Source organism: Dromiciops gliroides, chromosome 2, assembly GCF_019393635.1.
Source record: "Dromiciops gliroides isolate mDroGli1 chromosome 2, mDroGli1.pri, whole genome shotgun sequence".
NCBI classification, from domain to species: Eukaryota; Metazoa; Chordata; class Mammalia; order Microbiotheria; family Microbiotheriidae; genus Dromiciops; species Dromiciops gliroides.
Window position 1 is genome coordinate 599,844,662 of NC_057862.1, and position 24,600 is coordinate 599,869,261.

Consider the following 24,600-nt stretch of genomic DNA (forward strand, 5'->3'; position numbering starts at 1 on the left):
TTTGTCTTTGGATACATGATATTTAGCACCAAGCCTGGTACAACACTTGTGGGATCAAGCTGAATTGAATTAAGGGTCTGAGCTGGGATTTAAAGCTCACACCTTCATCTATTGGCTCTAAGTCCTCTGCTCATTTAATGTCACTTACTTCACCAAGAGAACAATTATTTATCTAGAACCTCTGAGCTTTTGCTGTTTCAGATGCTGCTCTGAAATAAATCATAAAAAGTTGTTCTCGTTATTATCCATGACAAAGGAGGAAAAATTATGAACCTAGCATTTTTAGAAATCATGAATGCTTAGTCTTTTGTAGCTCCTAAAGACATTCACATAGGAAATCTGAGAAAGGGCTTCAGAAAAGAACCAATCTCTTTAGATTCAAATGGGGAGGAGTTGATAAAAAAAAAAAAGCATGCATTTAGACTGCTCATGCTTAAGAAAAAGCTATTTCAAGTGTAAAAATGCCAAACTTACTGGAAGAGAGGTTCTTCTTTATTGTCCATATATCTTCCGGCAGGACTACACTTTGCTTAAATGAGAGATCTTGCTGGTTATCTGAGGAAACTTCTTTGGAAGTACAAGCAGATGTTCCTTGTCCTTCCAAAAGGCGCCAGCTCTTTTTCTCCATAGAGACATTTCTTACCACTGACACTCTCTCCATGGAAGGCTGTACTAAAGTCTGTTGGCCTGATAACAAATAAAATCATGAAAAAACAGCCAAAAAAGGAGTAATTTCTCAATAGGTTCCTACTACATAGGGCTTCTTAAACTTTTTTTTCTGTCACAGACCCCTTTAGTAGTATAGTAAAACCTATAAACCCTTCAAATTATAGCTAGTATTTGTATAAAGCTTAAAGGTTGGCAAAATACTTTAAATATATTATCTTGTTTTATCCTCACAAAATGCTAATGGGCAGGTGCTATTAGTATCCTCATATTTTTATTTTCATTTGTTTTGGATCAAAGCTTCTTAAACTGTGGGTCAGGATCCCATATAAAGTCACATAACTGAATGTGGGGGTCACAAAAATTTGGCAGCAGTAAAAGGTTATGTATGCCTATTTTATGTACTTATATACCTGGGGTCACATAAACATTTCTTGGGCAAAATGTGGTCGTGACTGGAAAAAGTTTAAGAAGCCCTGTTCTAGATATCCTAAAACTTGGAACTAGATGGAATTGCTTCATCTTTAGAGCAGAATTTCTGTTTTGGAGATGGTTTGAGAGGTTATGAGTATCAGAGAAAATGTCTAGTCCTCCATCTTATTGGTTACATGACCTCAAAGTCTTATTATCCCCATTTAATAGATGAAGCATTTGAAACATACAGAAGTTAAATAACTTTAGGGTAGCACAGCTAGTAAATTTTCAGCTGAATTTGAACTTGGGTCTTCCTGACTCCAGGTCCAGCATTTTATCTACTGTGCCACCTAATTGCTTATTATTGTTCAATAATTAAAGGATGTACAAAATTTCATTTAGAGTTTAATGAAAATAAAGATGTATTTTTCCCATCCAATTTCACAGATCCCATGAACTCTATCCATGCGAGCCTGAGTATCTTGGACCCCAGATTAAGAATCTTGGGTATTAACCAATATTTTCCAGCTCAAACTATACATCTGTGAAATAAAATAGGTAAATTCTCCTTTAATGGACTGTTTTGTCAAAGATCAGGCACTGGAGATCAAAATCAAAGCTGTGGAGATGAGATAACAAAAGGAAGAATGACTCCACTGTAATTTTGTTTCTTTACTCTCTACCAAAGGAATTAATCTTTAGAGTGAAGAAGACAACAGAAGAAAAAAAATCTAGTTAGTAGAGAAGTAAAAATGAGTTAAAGGATATTATTAAAGCACATAACATTTCTTTATGAGGCCCAGGCAAACTACATTCCTGAGTCCTAAATGGGATCTATTGAATGTGGTTGCTGAACCATTATTAATGATCTTTGGAAAATCTTCAAGAATAGGAGAGACGGTATAGGAATGAAGTAAGGTAAATGTCCCAATTTTCAAAAAAGAGAGTAGAATGGTATCAAAATTACAGGGCAATGAGCTTGATTTTCATTTTGGGGCAAATTCTAGAACATTTTTAGACATTTAAAATAGGAAGTGGTGATCACAAAGAGCCAGCATGGCTTCATCAAGAGTAGGTCAAATCAGACTAATCACATTTCCTATTTTAGCAACATCACCAGACTAGGATGTCATAAAAATGTTACCTAGATTTCAGCAAAAACATTTGAAAATGTCTCTCATGATATCCATGTGAACAAGATGGACAGATATCAGTTAGGTTCAGAACTTATTAAATGACCGAAACCCAGAAAGTAGTTAATGGATTAATCAGAGGAAAATCTCTACCGCTGTGATGCTAGCATTTTTTCCTTCACAATGAATGTATGAATAAAAGCAAGTTTATTAAATGCTTACAGTGTATCTATCATTTTGATAAGTGCTAGAAATATAAATACAAAAGAGAATTAAGTCCTTGATCCCAAGGATCTTACATTCTAAGAGAGGAGAAAACACAAATTATTTCCATTAAATTATGGAAACCATATTTATATTTGTAGGTGATGTTATACTGGGAAGAATCCCTAGTACATTGCATGATATAGTCTGTGTACAAAAATATCTCAACATTGAGTATATTTTGTTGTTGTATGGTCATTTCCATCATGTCTCCCCACGGGGGGTTGTCTTGGCAAAGGTACTAGAGGGGTTTGCCATTTCCTACTATAGTTCATTTTACAGATGAAGAACTGAGGAGGACAGGGTTAAGTGATTTGCCTAGGATCACACAATTAGTAAGTGTCTGAGCCTGGATTTGAACTCAGGAACTTGAGTCTTTTTGACTGCAGGCCTAGTGTTCTATCCACTGTATCACCTAGAGGCTCAAAGGAAAAAGAAAAGATTTTGGTTATTTTAGTAGCCATAAATATAAAGTTATATTAGAATTGTGTTTAACTTTACAAGTGTAAATTGGAGGGAGGGATAGGGATGGCATGGTTAGGCAACAGTTGACTGAAAAAAATATTTGAGGATTTAATTGAAAACAACATGATTCAACAAGATGATATGTATTCAAGAAAGTAGATGATAAGCTTTGGTAGGAAGATTCTTAGTATCCAAGATGAAAAACAGTATTTATAAAACTGAAGAATTAAAGAACCCACAAAGAAGGGTGATTAGGAAAGTGAAAGTTTTGATCCCTTTTTTATGAATTAAAGGAATTAGGGAGGTTTATTCTGGAGAGAATAAGATTTAGTAATGACATAATCATTATCTTCAGGCTTATGAAAATCTTTAAAAAATGTCTGAATGACATAGTCTAGATTATGTTACAGTGGGGATTCTTGGTCAAGTAGGGATTGGACTATATGTCTAAGAGCCTTCACTGATACTGTGATTCAAGAAGTTTGTGAATGTTGTAATACAACCTTCCTCTAAACTCACTACATCAGTTTAAAAACTAGTGACAATAATAAACAATGTCACACTATTGAAAACTATGCTGGGAATGAAAACTTGATTGGAAACAAACTTATTAATCACAAGGATGTGTTGGCTTTATTTAGTATCTTTCTTCTAAATCTCCTATTATCAGAGAAGTGGGATGCAATACCTTGAATTGTTCTCAGGAAAAAAAAAAACACTGTGATGCAGCACCCAAAACCTACATTGATGCACATCAATTCACTTCAATTCAATAAGTATTCTTTAAGTGCATGGTACTTTTTGAAGCATTGTTGATACAAAAGAAAAACTCAATAGACTGCTTTCAAGGACCTTACATTCTGCTCTGTTGATACCCTGTGTACCCAGATAACAAAAAGCAAAGTGATTTCACAAGGCACTAACTCCTGAGGAATGGTCAGCCATCAGGAGTGTCCTCTTGGAGGAGATATTATATGAGTTGAGCCTTCCAGGAAACTAAAGAGTCTAAAAGATGAAACTGAAGAAAGTGTCTTCCAGGAATGGGGTACAGCTCATGCATGGATAAAGGAGATAAAATGTCAGGTTTGGGAAATAGCTAAAAGATTAGTTTGGTTTGAATATAGAGTAAATAAAAAAGAATAATATAAGATGGTGGGAAAGGGATAAGAGAACTCATATTTTGAAGGGGACCAGGTTACATACTTACTAGATGGGAGTACTATAATCCAATATTAAGGCCATTCCAAAAAAAGGAAGAGGTATAAATGACTCTTTGGGACTGAAGAAGTGTTTCCCTTTTTTTAACTGAGACCATAAGTACCTCAGATAGAAGAAGAAAAAGGTTGTCTGCTTCTACTGAATCTTTGTGCTACCATCTCCATGTTATTTTAACTGAACCATGATCAGTTCACTTTAAATTTCAGCCTTCCTTTGGAAAAGTCAGATAATTATGAAATCTGGGTCATATGCAGTAGTAGTATAAATTTGAGAGCTATCAGCATACTAATGACAGCCTAAGCCTAAATTGGCTTCCTGTCTCCTTGAGTTTCTTCAGATAAGAATACAAGATGAGAGATAAAAAAAAAAAAAAGGAAAGAGGAATTATGGTGCTCAAATAAGACAGCCTTCTAGGAAACTGTCTGCCCTTCCAGAAGTTAGTTCAACCCCCATGCTTGTCATTCTATGAGTGATTATTATGTGTGCCAAGGAAACTTTCAAGTGAGAAAATTTCCAAGGTACTGCCAGCCCCCAATTCAGAAATGAGTTATCTCCAATGTTCATTGTCAGCATTGTAATTTGGAAATTGGAATTCATATCGCTTGAGAAAGAAAGTTCTAAGTGGGGAATCAGTTCCTAGAATGGACCACAAGAGTCTACTTCATGCAGAACATTGTGAAACAATAATATCATAGAATTAGCCTAAATTCTAGGTCCTGGGAACTGTGACCTATAACGATGTTTTTGCACCTTTCTTAAATAAAGGGCTGGTATTTGGTAAAATTTAGAAATAGGCAAAGCTTTTTTTTTTTTTCCCCCTTTGGCACCTCATCTCTTTCCTTTAAGTACCCCTTATAAAATCCCATGACTTTGTCTTTATGCATTAGGTGCTCACTATATTATCATCACTAGTTTGCCCTCCCAAAGTGTTCAGTTGTATCTACCATTCCTCTCTCCATCCTCCCCCAAAAATTTCTATTTTCTTTCTTTTTCTTTTCTTTTCTTTTTTTTTTTTTGGTGAGGCAATTGGGGTTAAGTGACTTGCCCAAGGACACATAGCTAGTAAGTGTCAAGTGTCCGAGGCCAGATTTGAACTTGGGTTCTCCTGACTCCAGGGCCGGTGTTCTATTCACTGTGCTACCTAGCTGCCCCCCAAATTTCTATTTTCTTAATGCAGCTTATCTCAGGTGGTCTTAGCAGGTTCTAAAAGGTTTTTTTTTTTCCTATTGTTTTATTGAAGATTTCTTGTATGGGGCTGAGGGGGTTCAGGGTAGGCCAAAAGAATGTCATCATTTATGTGTATGTGTGTGTGTGTGTATATATATGTATATATATAGATATAGATATACACATACACATACACATATACACACATATATGACATATATATATGTATATGTCATTTCTAAATCATAATCATTGACCATATTGACTAAGAGCCCTAAGGACTACTCCATATATTATTTTCTATGAAAAGATCATAATAATCAAAGTAGCGAATATTATTTAGGTTAAAAATACTTCAAAAATCCCTCATTTCAGCCATGAAGTTCACCCTTTACAATATAGATCTCAGAACCTCCCTGAATACATGTTCTTTGAGAACTTATCTGGCCAAAAATATATCCTTTTGTAGCCAAATCTGTTAATAATTCCTCTCAAATTACCTGGGTTCGTCCTATAACTATAGGAATACAGTCTATCAAATGGGTCATAATCAAACCGTCTCAATTTTGGTAGGAATTGCCAATTAACAATATTTCTGGCTAAAGGTCACACTAAAGTTAGTTCTCTATAGCATTTTCATTTCCTAGAGAGGTCTTCAGAGGAATGGCATAAGTAGAATTTTCTGGTGTCTAAGACTTCCCCCTGAAAGAGAACCTTTCGTTGACCTAAATGAAACCACTCACACATGGGGTTATTATTTTTTCTCCAGAAACTGTTAGGTGAGGGCAGCTAGGTGGTGCAGTGGATAAAGCACCGGCCCTGGATTCAGGAGGTCCTGAGTTCAAATCCAGCCTCAGACACTTGACATTTACTAGCAGTGTGACCTTGGGCAAGTCACTTAACCCTCGTTGCCCCGCAAAAAGAAAAAGAAAAGAAAAAAACAAAAACAGAAACTCTTAGGTGTTAATATTTTATTGAATGAAATAATTCACATTTTCTATAATGATCCTTGATGATGAAGTAAGGAAGCTTTCCTTTATGATTCAGACAATTAGAAATATTAGTTGCAAACTGAAGTCTGTCAGGGCTTTATTGGAAGTAGAAAAAGTGCTTGACTTACAGTCAGGGGCCTGTTTTCTAATTCCTCTTCTTCTAGTTAGTCCCAGTTTGACATCGGACAAATCACTTTCCCTCCCTTCTCTGGTTCCAAATTTCCTCATCTGCAAAATTATGGGGTGGGACTAAATGACCTCAAAAGTCCCTTATAGCTATTTTGAGAAATCTTAGGAACAAGGTTATTCTCTATTTTGCCTAATCGCATCTTGACTTAGTTATAATTAGTGCCTGAGAACTGCTTTGCACATGACAATAAATAGGCATTGTTTTATTTGGAGTCCAAAAAGCAATGAAACCACAGGACGCCATCATCCTGAAATGTATCACACTTGCCCATGGTAAGCTTAGATTTAGTGCCTTGAAAAAAGGGCAGTACAGAACAGATTTTGCCTGATATTTGTGTAAATTGAATGTGATGTAGAGCACCTGCGACACAGGTTGATTGGATTTACAGGGAACCATCGTTGATTTATCTAACATTGTTCAAGCAGATATTAATGCGAAAAAAATTCCACCTAGTGTTTTGCATCATTGATATAATGTTACAGTGCTTCTCAGAAAATCCAAGCTATTTGCTACTTCAATATTGCTTCTCCAATGTGATTCTGTTATAACTCTAACATCCCTATTGTACTCAGTAAAGCACCTACTTTTTAGGGGAAATGATTTTTGGTAGTGCCTGACCTTAATATAATTGGAACAAAAAAATGCATAAGTTGAAAACTTTTAAGTGATGAAAAATCTTGGGGAGGGGTGCTTAAAGGAACAGGAAACTTAGTGACTAACATCAGCAAAATGGAATATGCAAACAATGCTTTTAAACAATAAAGGCTACAATGCCAATTTAAGAACAATGGCACACATTATAAGCAGATTTATTCAAATTGAGTTAACTCCAGGGGCATGTGTGTGCCTGCGCAGGTGCCAGGTGCCGGTGCTCCCCTACTATTTGGATTAAGTTAACTGGATACAGTTAATCCTGAATGGGTTTATGCAGGAATTGTATTGACAAGGAAGAGAGCTGTATCATATGCATTCACAAGTGTGCCTAACTTCATGTCAGAAAGGGTCTAAATTCCACCCATAGATTCATTCTTTTAGGCATTCCTGTCCCCATAATCTAAATAGCCCTCAGAAGGGTTAACTGTGCAAATACAGATTTCACTTCCCTAGTGAATTTCAAAGTGTAAATGACTGACTACTCTTTCTCATGACTATCCTTTGCTTACAGGTTGTATATAAAAATAATGATGTCAGGCTGGAATTATCTCGGCTTGCCAAACAAGGAGATCCTAAGATGAAGATACATGGAGTAGTGGCATTTAAATGTGAAAATGTTGCAACATTGGACCCAATTACCTTTGAAACACCAGAGTCTTTCATCTCTCTCCCAAAGTGGAATGCCAAGAAAACAGGCTCCATATCCTTTGACTTCCGTACCACAGAACCCAATGGGCTTATCCTCTTTAGCCATGGCAAGCCAAGACACCAAAAGGATGCCAAAAACCCCCAAATGGTAAAGGTTGACTTCTTTGCTATTGAAATGTTGGATGGCCATCTCTACCTATTGTTGGATATGGGATCAGGTACAATCAAAATAAAAGCTTTGCAAAAGAAGGTGAATGATGGAGAATGGTACCATGTGGACTTTCAGAGAGATGGACGGTCAGGTAATTTTCTAGTTTTCTTCATATTCTTTGTTGTGCTTCCCCTTTACTAAGAAATAAAACAAGTAGATACTGAGGATTCCTTGTTTTGTTTTGTTTTCTAACTTTAGGGCAAAAAAATCCATTAATATTCAGGCTATAACATGATTGAAAGAATTAGGAGTTTCTTCCTCATCCTATTTGGGTACCAATCCCAAAGTGCACTTTTTCTAAAGTTCTCTTTTGTACTGACAATTCCTTTTGTATAATCAAGGACTGGATCTTAGAAGAACATTTATCTCAAATTTTTTTGTAAAGCTGAGAGTCCCTTAGTTTCTGATTATTACTTATATTACTACACTTTACAGTAGCTGAAATAGCATCTTGCAAAGAAGATTAAAATAAAATTGCCCAGAGATTGTCACCTCTGAGATACAGAAAATATTTTGACCAAGATTCGCTTTTAGGCATAGGCTGATTGAGTGACAACTGTGTCATGTGATTTACAAGGACCTAAAAAGGTGTCAAAGTACCACTGATGTGTGGTCCCATGCTGTTTTCATTTAATTTGATAATTGTAGACTTGCTAAACCAATTAAATGAGAAAATGGTTTCACTTCCCCCATCAAAAATTTTTTAATAAGTGTTTTAATATCTGCCACCATTATCAAGAAGGATCCAATTAACCAGACAATTGCCAGATATCATTGTCCTAGACGGTGTCTATTGTTTTTGTTTTATTGTTTTGTTTGTTTTTGCGAGGTGGGGCAATAAGGATTAAGTAACTGGCCTAGGGTCACACAGCTAATAAATGTCAAGTGTCTGTGGTCAAATTTGAACTCAGATCCTCCTGAATCCAGGGCCTGTGCTTTATCCACTGCCACCTAGCTGCCCCATGTCTATTGTTTTTAATGAACCAGGTCTTCCACAATAAACTTTTCTCCTCTTTTAAATAGATACTCAACCAGAATCTATTTCGTAACTAGTATTTGCCAAGCACTTGGCCAGTCTCTGGGGATACAAATATAAAGGTGAAACAAATCCTGTCATCAAGGACTTTTAATATTCCCCTAAAATGAATACAATATGTGTGTAGGTTTACACTAATAAGTAGTGGAGCAGGAATACTTCTTGGATAATGTAGCACTTTGGTTGAGTTTTGAAGAAAACTGGTTTCCAAGAAAGAGTTGAGGAGGGAGAGTATCAGGATAGAAGACACATGGAGAAGATACTTAAATTGGTATTCTAACTATATGCTAGTGCATTTGGTTTCCATTGTATAGACATGGTTGACATCTTGGAAATGACTGAAGAATACCCCAAAATATCTCTCCAACCCAAGGTTGAAGGTTTCTGAAATTTCACAGGGATTTAGTTTTTTAAGTTCTTTTCCTTGTGGTTCATTTTTAAAACTAAATGTTCCTAGGAGGAGCAACTCATTGAACTCATTCATAGTAAGGTGTTAATGACTTTGGATTTTGATTAACAAAAACAGATTAACAAAAGGACAGGAAACCAGGTTTCTGGTGGATGAGAAGAAAAATTGCAAAGACAAGGAGGCAGTGAGGCTAAATACAAACTTTTTTTCTTAATTCTTTCTTTTTCCCCCTTCAAAACCCATTTTGCCTATTCCTCTATAAATGCTCTGAGCCATACCTAGAGAATTGGCCTCAACAAAGTAAAAATCTGAATGACATCCAACAGGCGAAAAAATTAAAAATAAGTTTTGGCAAGTAAGGTCACTGTTCAATCTATGCTTAGGCACCGGAAATATTTATTTTAAAATACTCAGCTTTAGAAAAGTTAATCAATGGCCCTTACTTCAAATATTGTGTTCAGGTTAGTGGCATAGTAAATCATTCATCATGAGTGTGAAAAATTTTTGCCTAGATTTTATAAAGAGTAGAATCAAAAGGTGATTAGCGTTTGCTCCTTAAAAATATATAATGAATAACAATCTCTACTACTCATAACAAAACCACAATTCCTTTTTATATCAAGGGTATTCTCATGGGAACAAGTGACTTACCCTAATGATTCTTTTCACAAAGCATCCCAAAACAAAATTACCTCTTAGATTTACCTTCACTTTGAAGGCATGTTACTTAGTAATGTACAAGTTAACAACAATCCACCCTCCCTTAAATTTCTCAAATTTCCTTTTTTGTAATCTTTGTTCTCATTTTTTTTCATGCCCCAACCCTCCCATTACCACATGAATTAAATCACCTTCTAAGCGTTGGTCCAATTGAAATAATTGTTTCTTTGTCTTTTTAATCTATTGTCTTAAATACATCATGGAGGGGAATTTCTGAAATGGTAGCTGGATAAGATCTTAGCAGATATATAATTTAGTAAACACATCCTAAGAAATTGCCTAGGGAACTAATAAGTTAAAGAACGTTCCCAGGTTAGGTACCTAGTGAATATCCAGGGTAAAATTTTAACTCAGATATTCCTGATTCTAAGCACAGCACTTTACAACAAGATTACTTTTTTTAAAAATTCTAAACATAAACTTTAAGAAAGAACATTTACATACAAAAAACTAAACATAGAAAGAGTAGTCTATATGAAATTTAGCCTACAACTTGCTTTTTTAAATTAAATAAATAATATATGGGAAGCTAGGTGGCTTAGTGTATAGTGTACCAGGCCTCCAGTCAATAAAACTCATCTCCCTGATTTTAATCTGGCCTCAAATACTTATTATGTGACCTTGGGAAAGTCACTTAACCTTATTTGCCTCAGTTTCCTCATCTGTAAAATGAGCTAGAGAAGGAAATGGCAAACCACTCCAGTATCTTTGCCAAGAAAACCTGAAATGGGGTTAGTCGGAGATGACTGAAATGACTGAACAATAACACATTCTACATATTACCTTCAATACTGCCCTGTTTGTGCTTTCTTTTGAAAGTCCTCTCTCTTCAATGCATTTTTGTTTTGTTTTGTTTTTTTTTTTTTTGCAGAGCAATGAGGGTTGAGCGACTTGCCCAGGGTCACACAGCTAGTAAGTGTCAAGTGTTTGAGGTTAGATTTGAACTCAGGTCCTCCTGACTCCAGGGCCGGTGCTCTATCTACTGTGCCACCTAGTTGCCCCTCTTCAATGCATTTTTAAAATATTACAGAGATGTTCTTTTTCTTTTCTTTTCCCTTTGGAATCTCCATTGCCATGCCCACCAGACTTAACCCTGACCCCTTCCAATTAAAAACTAAGACAAAATCGGGGAGGAGGAATTGTAACAAATAAAGTTTAACCAAACAAATGCAGTATTGATATCCAAAAGTATGTCTCTGGATGTTATATCCATAATCTCTCCCTCTGTACCTAGATTAACATACTTCATCTTTGCTCATCTGGATACATGCTTGGTCATTGTATTGATTAGAACTAAGTCTTTCAAAGTTCTTTGTTTTTTCATTATTAGGTTACTATAATTATATAAAAGATCCTCCTAGTTCTGCTCATTTCAATCTGTATCAGTTTCTACTATCCAGCATTTTAAGAAATCACATGTTTTGTTATTTTTTATGGAGCAAAAGTGTTCCATTACATTTATATGCCACAACTTTTCTTTTTTTGGCCATTCTCCTACTCTCTAAGAGGCAATCTAAGGAATCCCTTAAATTCTAGGTTTTTAAAATTTTAATTCCTTCCCACTTCAGAATGTCAAATGTTAGGGGCAGCTAGGTGGCGCAGTGGATAAAGCACTGGCCCTGGATTCAGGAGGACCTGAGTTCAAATCCGGCCTCAGACACTTGACACTTACTAGCTGTGTGACCCTGGGCAAGTCACTTAACCTTCGTTGCCCCCTGCAAAAAAAAAATGTCAAATGTTGTTTTTGCCCATGACTATGCCCTTCCAATATTATTCTCCTATCCCTCCTTGTTCCCCTATTGATTTTGATGTATTTCCATACCAAACTGCTTGTGTGTTTGTATGTGATATTCCATTGCCAGTCTCAGTTAAGTATGAGGTCAATGTGATGCCCTTTCCCCCACCCCTTCTTCTTTGCATACACCCCAATACACTTTTTATACACCCCAATTATGACAGATAATACAATTCAATCCACTTGCTAAAAACAATGTCCATTTCTAGGTTTCTCTGAACTTTTAGATTTGTTTTTCCAAGTTCCTACTTAATTCGGAATTTGTTTTCATCAGAAAGTCCTCTATTTCATTAAAGGACTAGCACTCTCTTCTCTCCACTCCCCACTCACTGTAGGATTAGAGTCATTTTTGCAATTGAAGTTATTCTTGGTTAGATAGGAACATAATTTTTTTTTGTATTTTTTTTCTGGGGCAATAGGGGTTAAGTGACTTACCCAGGGTTACACAGCTAGTGTCAAGTGTCTGATGCTGGACTTGAACTCAGGTCCTCCTGAACCCAGGGCAGGTGCTTTATCCACTGTGCCACCTAGCTGCCCCAAAACATAATTTTTTAATCCTTTTAGATTCTCTAGAAATGTTAAGAAATACTATTTTCACTAGCCTAAAATTCTTTCTATACTGTTCCCTTTAGGAAAGTGGGAAGAACAAAGTTGAGGACTTTCCTTTGAAATGATAAGAGGAAGATGAGCAAATTTAACTTGTCAGATAATATGATTGTGTCCTACCACATGGAGTGATTGGTCTCATGACCGAGCTATAGTCCATGTCTATCCTCTTTTGAAATTCAAGAAGGAACACTTCCCCTTAGGGAAGTGATGCAGGAAGAAACTGGTCACTATTTTGGAATGTTACTGGCTTTTATTTTTAACATATTATAAGCTTTTCCTTTTCTCCTTAAGTGTTGTCTCAGATTGTGTTAGGGCAGATTTGTGTTGCAAGACATGGAGGATTCTGCCAGTTTAGAGATTTCTCTTTCTCTCCAAGAGAGAAAGGGTTTGGATTTTGTATTGTCTCTGGGAGACTTGAACCTAAATCACAAGGTTTGTGATTACCATTATTCTTTGTTTTCAATAGTAGCAAACCTTTAAAACACTGCATTCCAAGATTTTGTTTTATCTGATAGCAGAAACTTCCAGATCTTGTGTGATTATTGACTATCATTTGGTAGTGCTTGAATGGCTTAAAAAAATTAAATGTTTATTTTTGTTGTTTGTTTTGGTTTTGGTTTGCTTTGTTGTTTTTTTTGTTGTTGTTGTTGTTGTTGTTTAATGAGGGTTAAGCTACTTGCCCAGGGTAACACAGCTGTATTTTTTTTCTGGGGCAATAGGGGTTAAGTAACTTACCCAGGGTTACACAGCTAGTGTCAAGTGTCTGAGTCTGGATTTGAACTCAGGTCCTCCTGAATCCAGTGCCAGTGCTTTACCCACTGTGGTACCTAGCTGTCCCCAGTTGATTCTTTCTATTTTTACTTTGACCTTGGTTCTCACTGATCTGGGTAATTTCCATTTTTGTACATTTTACTCTAGTTTTGTTTCAGTTGTTCTAATATTTCTGTCTTTTGGAGTCATTGATTTCTGTATAATTTTTATAGAGTCCATTTCTCAGGTAAAGTTTACCACTTTCTCATAAACTAATTATTCTCTTCCCCAATTCTTTATTCAAACATTTATTTCATTTTTTTAAAATCTCACTTAATTTTCCTCTAGATTTCCATGTAGACTTTGTGGAAAATTTATTTTTCTCCTTTTAATTTTTGCTTGCTGTTGCTGTGGAGTTTGAATATCTCCATTTGTAAATGGTAGTGGTCAATATGTTGTTTTATTTCCACATATTTCCATTTTGTCTGTCTCCATTCATAAATGGTAACGATCGGTATTTTGCTTTATTGTTTCATATCTCCAGCTCTAGTTCTTTAAATGGGGTTTTGTAACAGGGATAGTTTCTTTCCCCTGCTATGATTTTAAGTGGAGGGGCTAGCTCTACTTGCTCTCATCCTTGATCCTTTGGGTTCTTGCACAAAATTCTTATTTCTGGAGTTAGTTTCCCTTGAATCTTTTGGATTCATAGTGCCAGATGGTCAGAGCCCCATCTGGAGTTTCAGGACAGAATTATAGTGAACTTAGGAATCCTGAGCCTAGACTTTTCCTACCTGAGCACCATGGTCAGCAGGCTACTGCACCATGTTGGTGCTCACCATTTTGATTGCTATGGCACTGCCCACTACCCCTTCCCAAGGTTTTCAACATTCTTTCCATGGGGCTTTCTGACCACTCTGGGACTTTCCCAATGGAGACCTCCACCTTGCTGTTTCTAGACACAGAATCTAGCAAGCTACATATGATCTATGTCTAGTCATCCTGGAATTTGCTTTCCAGGAAGAACCTCTTTACCTGTTGCCTATGGACTTCAGGCTGATTTTTTATGCAATAAACAAATGAAGTAAATGACATTGCTTGCTGTAGTTTTGCACTGGATTTCTTTGTCATTATTCAGTCTGGTGTCATCTTCAGGTTTTGGCTGGAGTAAGTATGTGGGCTGGGCAGTCTGCCTCCCATTCAGGCAGACATTTTGGCAGGAAGGTCTGCTTTTATTTTAAATTTAATTTTAATGCCAGCTGCAGCTAGTTCAGGATCATCTGCATGTTCTATCACTCCTCTATGTATCATCTAGTTTTATCATTAAATTCCTCTCCAAGGTGGTCCTGCTCCCATCACAGGATCCCCTGATAGATTACTTTATCTCTGGGAATTTCCTTTTTCTGTCATTACTTCCACTGTTCTTTGTTAATCCATCCAGGGGATTTGTATTTATCTTCCTTGGAGCATTCTTATCTGAACACTGGTGAAAAATAAGCAATATGATGGATAGAGCACCGGCCCTGGAGTCAGGAGTACTGAGTTCAAATCCGGCCTCAGACACTTAACACTTACTAGCTGTGTGACCCTGGGCAAGTTACTTAACCCCAATTGTCTCACTAAAAAAGAAAAAAGAAAAAGAAAATAAGCAATATGAAAAAAGAAGTAATCTGAAAGAGTTGAGAAAGGCCAAAAAAGCTGTCAGATTCATCACTTTACCAGATTCTTCCTGCTCATGATAATTCCCATTTAGAGTTGATCTTTCTGTCCCTGAAACTCAAAACACACACACACACACAAAGAGAGAGAGAATTACTGCCTAAAGTAGATTATCTGCCATTTTGCATTATTTATGCTAACAAAATTCCTATAGAAACTTGGATAACTAAATTGAAGCTCCAAGAAGAATTTGATAGCTTTCTTCTTTCGGTATCCTGCCAATTTCTTTAGGAGTATTGAATCTGATAAGAAGGAACCCCTTCAAGAGCACTGCTGTATAATGATATGTCTTTCCATAAATCTTCCAATTGATTTAATCCATATACACTTGCAAACCCAGATGAATTAAGAAGTTGGTCACATTTATTCCTTCCTTTCTTCCCTCCACCTTGATGTTCTTTGATTTCATGTGACAATCTATGTGAAGTCATTTGACCAAAAACTGCCAAAAATATACTTTGTACTGTATAGATTGTAATTATCAGTTACATAGCTAGTCTTAGGCCAGATCTATACAAAATTATTTAATAATTTTTCCATAGCTAACAACACCTATTGCTTGCCATTCGAATGACTATTTATTACATAATGGATTAGAATAGGTATGGATGAATGACACTTTGAAGTGATATCAGATATGATATGGACTATATATCTCAGTCTATTGGGTTTTAGTCACTACCCTAGGGATGAATGAGCTGCATTATAATAGGTGAAGACACCCATCTGCCAAGTGAAGGCAAAAGATGATGCATGATTAGAATAATGAATGAGTCAGCTCAAGTAAGGACTGGACTTCCCTGGTTTTCTTTATGTAACTGAAAATCTGCAATAGAGGCAGAGTGGATAGAGTGCTGGTCTTAGAGTCAGGAAGATAAGGGCTCAAATTCCACCTCTGACATTTACTAACTGGGTGACTCTGGTTAGGTTACTAATGTGACTTGGACAGTTTCCTGGGTAGGACTTGCTATCTAAGTAATCTCATGGAGAATAGCCCACGCTGACCTGAAGAAATCATAAGGCCTTTTAGTATGGGTACAACATATCCCAAATTCTCTAGAAGAAGAGATTTTACTTACCAAAATGTATCCCATCCTGATCAATAGTCACAGGCTATGCTCTTCTAGTCTAGGTGAAGCTAGAAGTTCAAATACTTTTAAAGGAAAAGAAACATAATATATGGAAACATTAATTACATTAAAAATAACCAAAATGACCCCTATGAATTTTTATTAGATTGACATGAAGATATTGTGTTTGGTAGAGTTTGGAAGGACATGCAGATTCTCATGATCAAAATGTATCAAAACCGGTATACAAAGCAATTCACATGCATCCACATAAGAACATATGTGATCATTCAGAAAACTAACTGCTGCTTTTTCCAAGATATGGAAAGAAATGGTCACATTATTTTTGTCTTCATAAGGGAGTCAAATCTCATTCTATTAGCTATTACCATTAATATTTTATATGCAGTATTTCAATTGAATTCTATATTTTCACACTAAGGTGGTTAGATATAAGGCATCATTATAAAAAAAAAATTCATGAGAAGATGAATAGCCATGGTAACGCTGACTTTGCTTAAATGCTATTTCTTATTTTAAACACCAGATTCAAAGATCAGCTGAGACTCGGAAATACAATTTCATACTGTAATCTGTCATCTGTAGTTTCTATATCAGTTCCTTTCATAGAAGGCTCATAGTGATATGTTTTATTAATATAATGTGGGGAATTATGTTGATAGGCTAAAAAGGGCTCAGAGAGTTATGATTTCAGGACTTGCTAACCAAGTCATATGAGGTGGGAACCATGTCTGTTTAATGGGATTTGTATGCCCTTTAGCTGAATATTTTTATATATTAAATTAGTCAAATTCTGTAATCATTGAAAACCTGAGATTTTGTTGCCATTGTTATTGCTTAGTTGATTGCAAGTTCACTATAAATCAATAAAATGATGTAATAGCAAAAATAATTGAATGCAATCTCAGGCTGTTTCAATGGAAATATGTTGTCCAGAATACAAGAAATGATAGTCCTACTATACTCCCTGTGCTCGAACTAAATTAGAGTAATGTGTTCAGTTTGGGATACTACAGGTTAAGAAAAGATTGCTAAGCCAACGTATGTCCAGAGGAAGGAATTCAGGGTCATAGAAGGACTGGAGACCATGTCATATGAGATTGGATTAAAGTAGATAAGAATTTTAGCTTGAAGAAGATAAGACTAAGAGGTGACAGGATCATGGTTTTGAAATGATTGAGGAGAAAGGTAAAAAAAGAGGTATTATATATGTATATGTACATATGTGTATATATGCGTATATGTATATATAATATGTGTGTATACACACACACACACACACATAAGTTTTGGTCATGGAGAAATAAGGGTTAAGTGACTTGTCCAGTGTCACATAGCTACTAAGTGTCAAATGTATGAGGCCAGATTTGAACTCAGGTCCTCCTGAATTAAGGGCTAGTGCTTTATCCACTGTGCCACCTAACTGCCCCCAATTATTAGATATATTTGGTGAAGAGTGCACAAGTAGAATGGTGGCATCGTGGTGTGATAAAAAGAATGTGGTTTTTGGAGTCAGAGGACCCAGATAGGAATCCTGGCTCCCTCATTTACTCCCTTTATGACTGTCTTTAAAATGAGAAAGTCAGGGTAGATGATCTATAACAACCCTTCCACCTCTAAGTTTATGACAGATGAATGAAAGTTATAAAGTGGCATATTTCAGGTCAATATATTGTGATGAGTAAAATTAAATGTGATTACCCTATTACTGTCCCTATGTGTAGGGAAAATTAGCTGGGGTTTATCAAATATTTGTTACTTTAGAAATTAGAGGCTACTGTACCAGTTTTGGGGAATTAAGCATTTGTTGTTTTTTTTTCAGGTTAGACATTTTTATTTATATTTTTCTGGTCCAATCTCTATCCCTCCTTCCCTCCATGCCCTCCCCCCCCCCCTTGCTGAGGTAGCAAACAATCCAATATGGTTTATACATATATGATCATGCAAAACAGCATCATTATGTTTGTCACTTAATGAAAGAATGTGAAAAATAGCATGCTTCAGTCTGTTCCGTCAATATTAGTTCTTTTTTTGGAGGTAGATAATATGTTTCATAAATATTCTTTTGGGATTGTCTTGAATATTGTATTAACATTAATGCACTGTTAGTGTAGTTATGAACTGATCTAACCACATTATATTGTTGAGAATAGTCAAGTCATTCACAGTTCTTCATCGAACAATATTGCTGTCTCTATGGTACAGTTTTCTATTGGTTCTGCTCACTTCCCAACAGATAGAATTTTTCATATGAGTCCTTTGGGATTGTCTCAGATCACTGTATTGCTGAGAATAGCCAGAAACATGAAGTCCAAGGGTCTGAGCATGGTTCAGACATATGGCCGAGCTTTTGGCAAGGGAGAGAGACCCAGGCTGCCCGTAGCTGTCACATGCAAAAGCTGACCTCCTCTACCTCTCCATGACTCAAACGAGAGGTCGAGTCAGGTTGGAGAGGGAGAAAAGAAACCCAAAAGGGAGGTTCCGACCTCCAGGTTTTGTGTGGTAAGAGGAAAGAGGAATTTCTTGTGCCCCACGTAGAGTGCCAATTATGTTGTGGGGATAATAGGTAAGAGTTTGAGATAGAGGTAGGGGTTTGGGTCGGGGTTCTTAGGAATTCCTCTTTAAAGAATCACATCTTCTTGCACATAAACCCAATTAGAATAAAATAATGGTTTATTTAGGGGCTAGGGAAAGGAAACCAAGAGAGAAATCCTAGTACTTCTATTCATGGGGAGAAGTCATGGCCCAGAGGCATGGCTCTGAGATAACTATCTCCTCATTAAGCATTTATTAAAGTATATTAAATATTAGTAAAGAGAGTGTGCATGGCTCTGAAAGATAGGAAAGCCTAGAGAAGAGAGAAAATGGGGAACCTTAGAAGGCTGCATCTGCATTCACCCAGTTCCCGTACCAAAAGAGAGTATCTCTGCAAGTTTGCTGAAGACAGGAACAGAGCCCTCCTATAAACATTGTTCAGAAATAATTATTAGGCTAGCCTCACTCAAATCCATTGGTTCACTGGATGAGCAGTAGTGCTGAGATCAGAGAGAACAGATCCTCTGGCAGGAACAAGGATTTCAGGTAGGTGTGGTTTTGAGTGAGGTTAACTTCCTGACTCTGGGCTTTCCTTAGGAAAGATCAGGCCCACCTCTCTCAGCAACCCCTATTATTAATCATTTTCTCACAATATGGAAAACTTCCCATGTGGTCAAGCAAAGATTGAGTGGGTTATTTTAAGGAGCGGTAAGTTCCTAGTGAGGAATGTTGAGCACTTATCGGGGATTCTGTAAAATGAAATTTTGCTTTAATCAGACATTGGACCAGATGAACTCTGAGGTCCTTTGCAACCCTAAGATTCTGCAGCTAACTTATATCTGGTAGGAAGGAGCCCGTCTACATATACACATTAAGTATTTATTGTGTGCCAGGTACTATGCTGAGTTCTAAAGATGCAAAGACACAAGTGAAATAGTTCCTGACCTCAAGCATCTAATAGTCTAATGCCAATCACAATAACTAGTCATTCTTTCATATATGGGGGGAAAAGTTGTGAGGCAATAAATGGGCAGAACACAAAGAATAATTTGATCAGTTAGAGATACAGTAGCCTCTTGTGCTTCTCAGCTGGTTGTCTGGCCTTCTAACTGGCCATCTGGCTTTGACTTCCAGGCATCCCCCCCTCTCAAACCCATCCTCCACTAAACTGCAAAAATAATCTCCATCTAACACAGGTCTGGGCAATGTCAGCCTTTGCTGAAGAATCTTCCATGGTTCCATATTACCTATAGAATATGATACACATTCCTCAGCTTGGCATATGAAGCCCTTTAAAATCTGACTGTAACCTGCTCTCTGAGATTTATTTTACATTCCTTCTCTTCATAACTCTACATTCTTGCAAAACTACAGAAATGTACTTTGTTGTCTCCTCAAATTTCAATTCATGATCCTCTCCTCAAACTGTATTTTATATATTTATCTTTTTAAAAGATTATAAGCACCCCTTACTCCATAGAATGTAAATTCCTTGGGGATATATTCTTTATGTTTTTATTTTTTCAAAATTTTCAGTACCTAGCATATTGCCCTGTATTTTGAGTGGACGAAGGGAATGGTGTGAAAGAGGAAGATTATATTATTTTATAATTGTAGGGAACTCTCCATAAGCATTGCTGACCTTCTGGTCTTAGAAAATTACCTTAGGCACGGAGTGATTTGTCCAGACTCACATATCCAGAATATTTGAAATAGATGGCAGTTGTTCTCAGGTTTTCCCGATTCCATCCACTCTGCCTTTTTGACTTGCCTATTATAAAATCTTAATAAGTGCTTATTGAAATGAATTAAATACAATATATTTCAATACACAGAATTGGGACTACTCCTAAATTGGGTAGATCAGTCAGTTGTTTGGATCATGTGGATAATGAGACTGAAGTCATGAGTCTGATCCCTACAAGGCATAGGAGGTAAATAAGGCCTTTGATTTTTGGTCATATACTGAACCCTTTCATAAAGAGAACCCAGAAAAGAACATGTATGATTTGAGCTCGTGTTCACTACTAGAGAAAAAAAGCTCTATTGAAAAATGAATCAATACTAGTTACAGAATGGTGGAATAGAAAGAACAATGAAAGGGCAATCTGAGAACAAAGAGTCTGCTCCTTATTTCCTTTGGGATCTCACTTCACTTCTCCTGGCCTCAGTTTGGTTGTCTGTAAAAGGTTGAGATTAGATAGGATTATCTCAGGTTTCTTTCCACTGCAAATCCTATGAGTATGTGACATTTTTTGTTGTTGTTGCTTTTTGTTTTTTTAGTGAGGCAATTGGGATTAAGTGACTTGCCCAGGGTCACACAGCTAGTAAGTATTAAGTGTCTGAGGCCGGATTTGAACTCAGGTACTCCTGACTCCAGGGCCGGTGCTCTATCCACTCCACCACCTAGCCGCCCCGAGTATGTGACATTTTTATAAGTGAAGGACAACTCTCTTGCAATTGGAATGAGAGAGGTCTAACTTTGGAGAAAGGATTATCCCATTCTTCTATATATTCAATTTGGAACACAGTACCTGGCATATAGTAAATGCTACTCTCTTTTTTGGTTTTTTGTTTGTTTGTTTTTTTCTTTTTTTAAGTGAGGAAATTCAGACGCAGATGGATTAAGTGGTTTTGCTAAAAGTTACACATGTAGTAAACAGCAAGCTAGAATTTGAGCCTGACTGTTATGACTTCACTTCCAGTGTCCTTTGAATATAACCTGATCAAGGTCAGCTTTGAGTCATGATATTCTATCATCTTCCAGTTCCAGATGAACAAAAGAAATATTGAGATGCTAAATGACTTATAGAGTCATAGCTGGTCTACTTGATCTCATCAGCTCCCAGGGATTTAAATAACATCTCTATGAATATTATTCCAAACTCTCTTTATCTCACTCCTGATCTCACTCCACTCCACTAGGATATCCTATCATTATATCAAGCTCATTATGAAATACAACAACAACAACAACAAACCTCAAGAACATTACCTTCCCTTCTTGACCTGTCCCTTCTTCCAAAATTACCTATATCTTTTTTTTTTTTTAAGTGAGGCAATTGGGGTTAAGTGACTTGCCCAGGGTCACACAGCTGGTAAGTGTTAAGTGTCTGAGGTCGGATTTGAACTCAGGTCCTCCTGACTCCAGGGCCGGTGCTCTATCCACTGCGCCACCTAGCTGCCCCTACCTATATCTTTTAGAGGACTATTTATTATTTACCCACTCACCCAGTTATATAACCTGTGAATCATCCTCAACTGTTTTCACTTCTTCAAACACTAATCAATCAGCTGCCAAGTCATGTCACTTCTATCTCCACAATATATTCACTATCTTTTGCATTAATCTGTTCACCCCAATAATATTATCATAGTTCTCACCAACTCTTTTCAGAACTATTATAAGTGTTTCTCAATTAGTTTACTTCTTTTTTTTTTTTGGGGTGAGGCAGTTGGGGTTAAGTGACTTGCCCAAGGTCACACAGATAGTAAGTGTTAAGTGTCTGAGGTCGGATTTGAACTCAGGTCCTCCTGAATCCAGGGCTGGTGCTCTATCCACTGCGCCACCTAGCCACCCCCAATTAGTTTACTTCTTACCATTTTCCTTCTTCCATACAGATAACAAAAGGATCTTCTTACAATACAGATGCAAATATACCACTCTGCTACTCAAAAACTATCAGTGGCTCCCCCTTGCCTTAGAATAAAATATAGATTCTTAAATCTGGCATTCAGGGCCATCTGGACATCACTTACCTTTTTACTCTTATTTCATACTACTTTCATACATACTCTGATCCAGGAGAGCCAATGGACTAACTGCTGTTTCTTCTTTCTTTTTAATTTTTTGTTATGCTGTTCCAAGCTGTCTCCTTCCTCCCTCCCCACCCTGGAGTGGAAAAGGCTATGGGTATATGTGCATATGTGTGTGTGTGTGTGTGTGTGTGTGTGTGTGTGTGTGTGTGTGTGTGTGTGTGTAAAACCATAGCTCTAATAGCCATTTCTGAAAAATGGACATTCCATATCTTGACTCTATATATTTGTTTCATGCCTGGGATGAATCCTTTTGTGATCTCTACCTCTCAGATCTGCCTGTCTTCCTTAAAATCTCAGCTCAGGTGTTACATCCTCTGTTTAGCCTTCCCTGTTCCTCCTAAGTATTACTGTTCATCACCTCTCAATTTACTTTATACTTTTTACCTATTATTCTATTGTGTATCTCCCCTTTCAAATAACTCTATGTGTATCCATGTGTACATGCACTTATACATTTAAACACATGTATGTATATACATACATACATACTTATACTTGCATACATGCATATATATATATGCAATATGCTATTAAACCTTAAAACTATGCCAAGACTTTTGAGATGTATGCATGTGTATATTTGTTATATTTGGAACACATACATATATGTTCATGTAAATATATGCAAACAGTTATAGTCATTCATCTGTGAATACAGTGTCCCTCCCAAGTAGACTGTAAATTCCTTGAGAGGATAATCTGTCTCTTTTTTTCTCAGAAAATCTAGCATGATGACCAGTGCATAGTAGGAAATGAAAGTCTGTTGAATTTCTACCTTAAACTGAGTATGTCCCTTTAACAATGAAATGTGATAATATCAAATTGATGTTATTTATAGAATTGCATTAATAATCTAATGCATCTTAATGGATGTTAAAGATAGAAAAGAAGTGACTTCAATCTAATCTAAAGAGCATCTATTAAACACTCACTATGTATATTCAAGACACCATACTATTAGCCACAAATTCTAACATTCTATTGGGCAAGGAGGGTATGGCAGGACCAAGGCTAAATGCATGGCTGTATTAGTTATTACCAAATGTATTTAGATGAAATTCGATTAGAGTAAATGTGAAATCTGATGCTTGAATACAACAAATCAACTTCCTGAGCACAAGATGCGGGAGGCATGGGTAGACAGTAGTATTTTTGTAAAAGATCTGTCTATTTCGATGGAATGCCAGTTCAATATTAGTATGCATAGGACAGTATATTATGGCAGCCAAGAATATCAAAGGTATCCTGGGTTGTATTAAGTGAAAAACAGCTTCTGAAAATAAGGAAGTGATTGTGTTTCTACATTGTCATCATCAGGCCTCACCTGGAATATTTTATTCTCTTTTGGGAACCGTGGTTTGAGAAGGACATTAATAAGCTGGAAAGTATCCAAAAGAAGGAATATAGGATTTTAAAAGACCTTCAGTTTATGACATTTAAAGAATGTTTGAATGAACCAGGGAAATTCATCCTAGAGAAGAGAATATTCAGGATATATATTATAATTATGTTCGAGTATTTCAAGTGTTGTCATGTGGATAAGGAGCTAGAATTGTTCTGTTTGATTCAAGTGCACAGGACCAGGAATAGTGGGTGGGAGTCACAAAAAGGTCAGTTCCAGTTTGATGATGTAAAAAAATTTCATGACAATTAGAACATCCACAAAATAGAATAAGATACTCCAAGAAGTGGGAGGTTTCCTTTCCTTAGAGGGCTTCCAGCACTGACTGGATAACCACTTGTTAGGGATATTATAATAGAAATTCTTTTCATTCAGGGTTTGCCCTAGATAGCTACTGAGGTCTTTTCCAACTCTGAAACTCTATGATTATGTGGGAATTAAGAAAACTAAATTTCTGAGCTTATCAACATGATGGAAAAGGTTTGTCATAACAGGGCTACCAGAAATGTTGGTGGTTTGAGTATATAAAATCCCAGTGTCACAGGATACTGGAGGGGAACAGCTTCCTTAAAAATCTCCCATTTTCTGCTCCACTCTTCTTAACAGCTGTCTCCATATTTATTAGAATGTCAGTTGTATTATTAGGGCAAATTTAATGACAATTGTTTCAAAGTTTTGTTAAGCTCTTTGGCATGC

General features: G+C 36.6%; 1 protein-coding gene across 26 annotated transcripts in view; it reads left to right on the plus strand.

The window, feature by feature from the left end:
• The window catches only part of NRXN1 (neurexin 1), a 1,484,103-nt gene that overhangs the window by 625,854 nt on the left and 833,649 nt on the right, over nt 1–24,600 (plus strand). For all 26 annotated transcript variants that reach the window (XM_043990256.1, XM_043990261.1, XM_043990257.1 and 23 more), the window contains one exon: nt 7,675–8,113. In XM_043990256.1, the coding sequence (XP_043846191.1) occupies nt 7,675–8,113 (439 nt within the window). The remainder of the gene's footprint in view (nt 1–7,674; nt 8,114–24,600) is intronic.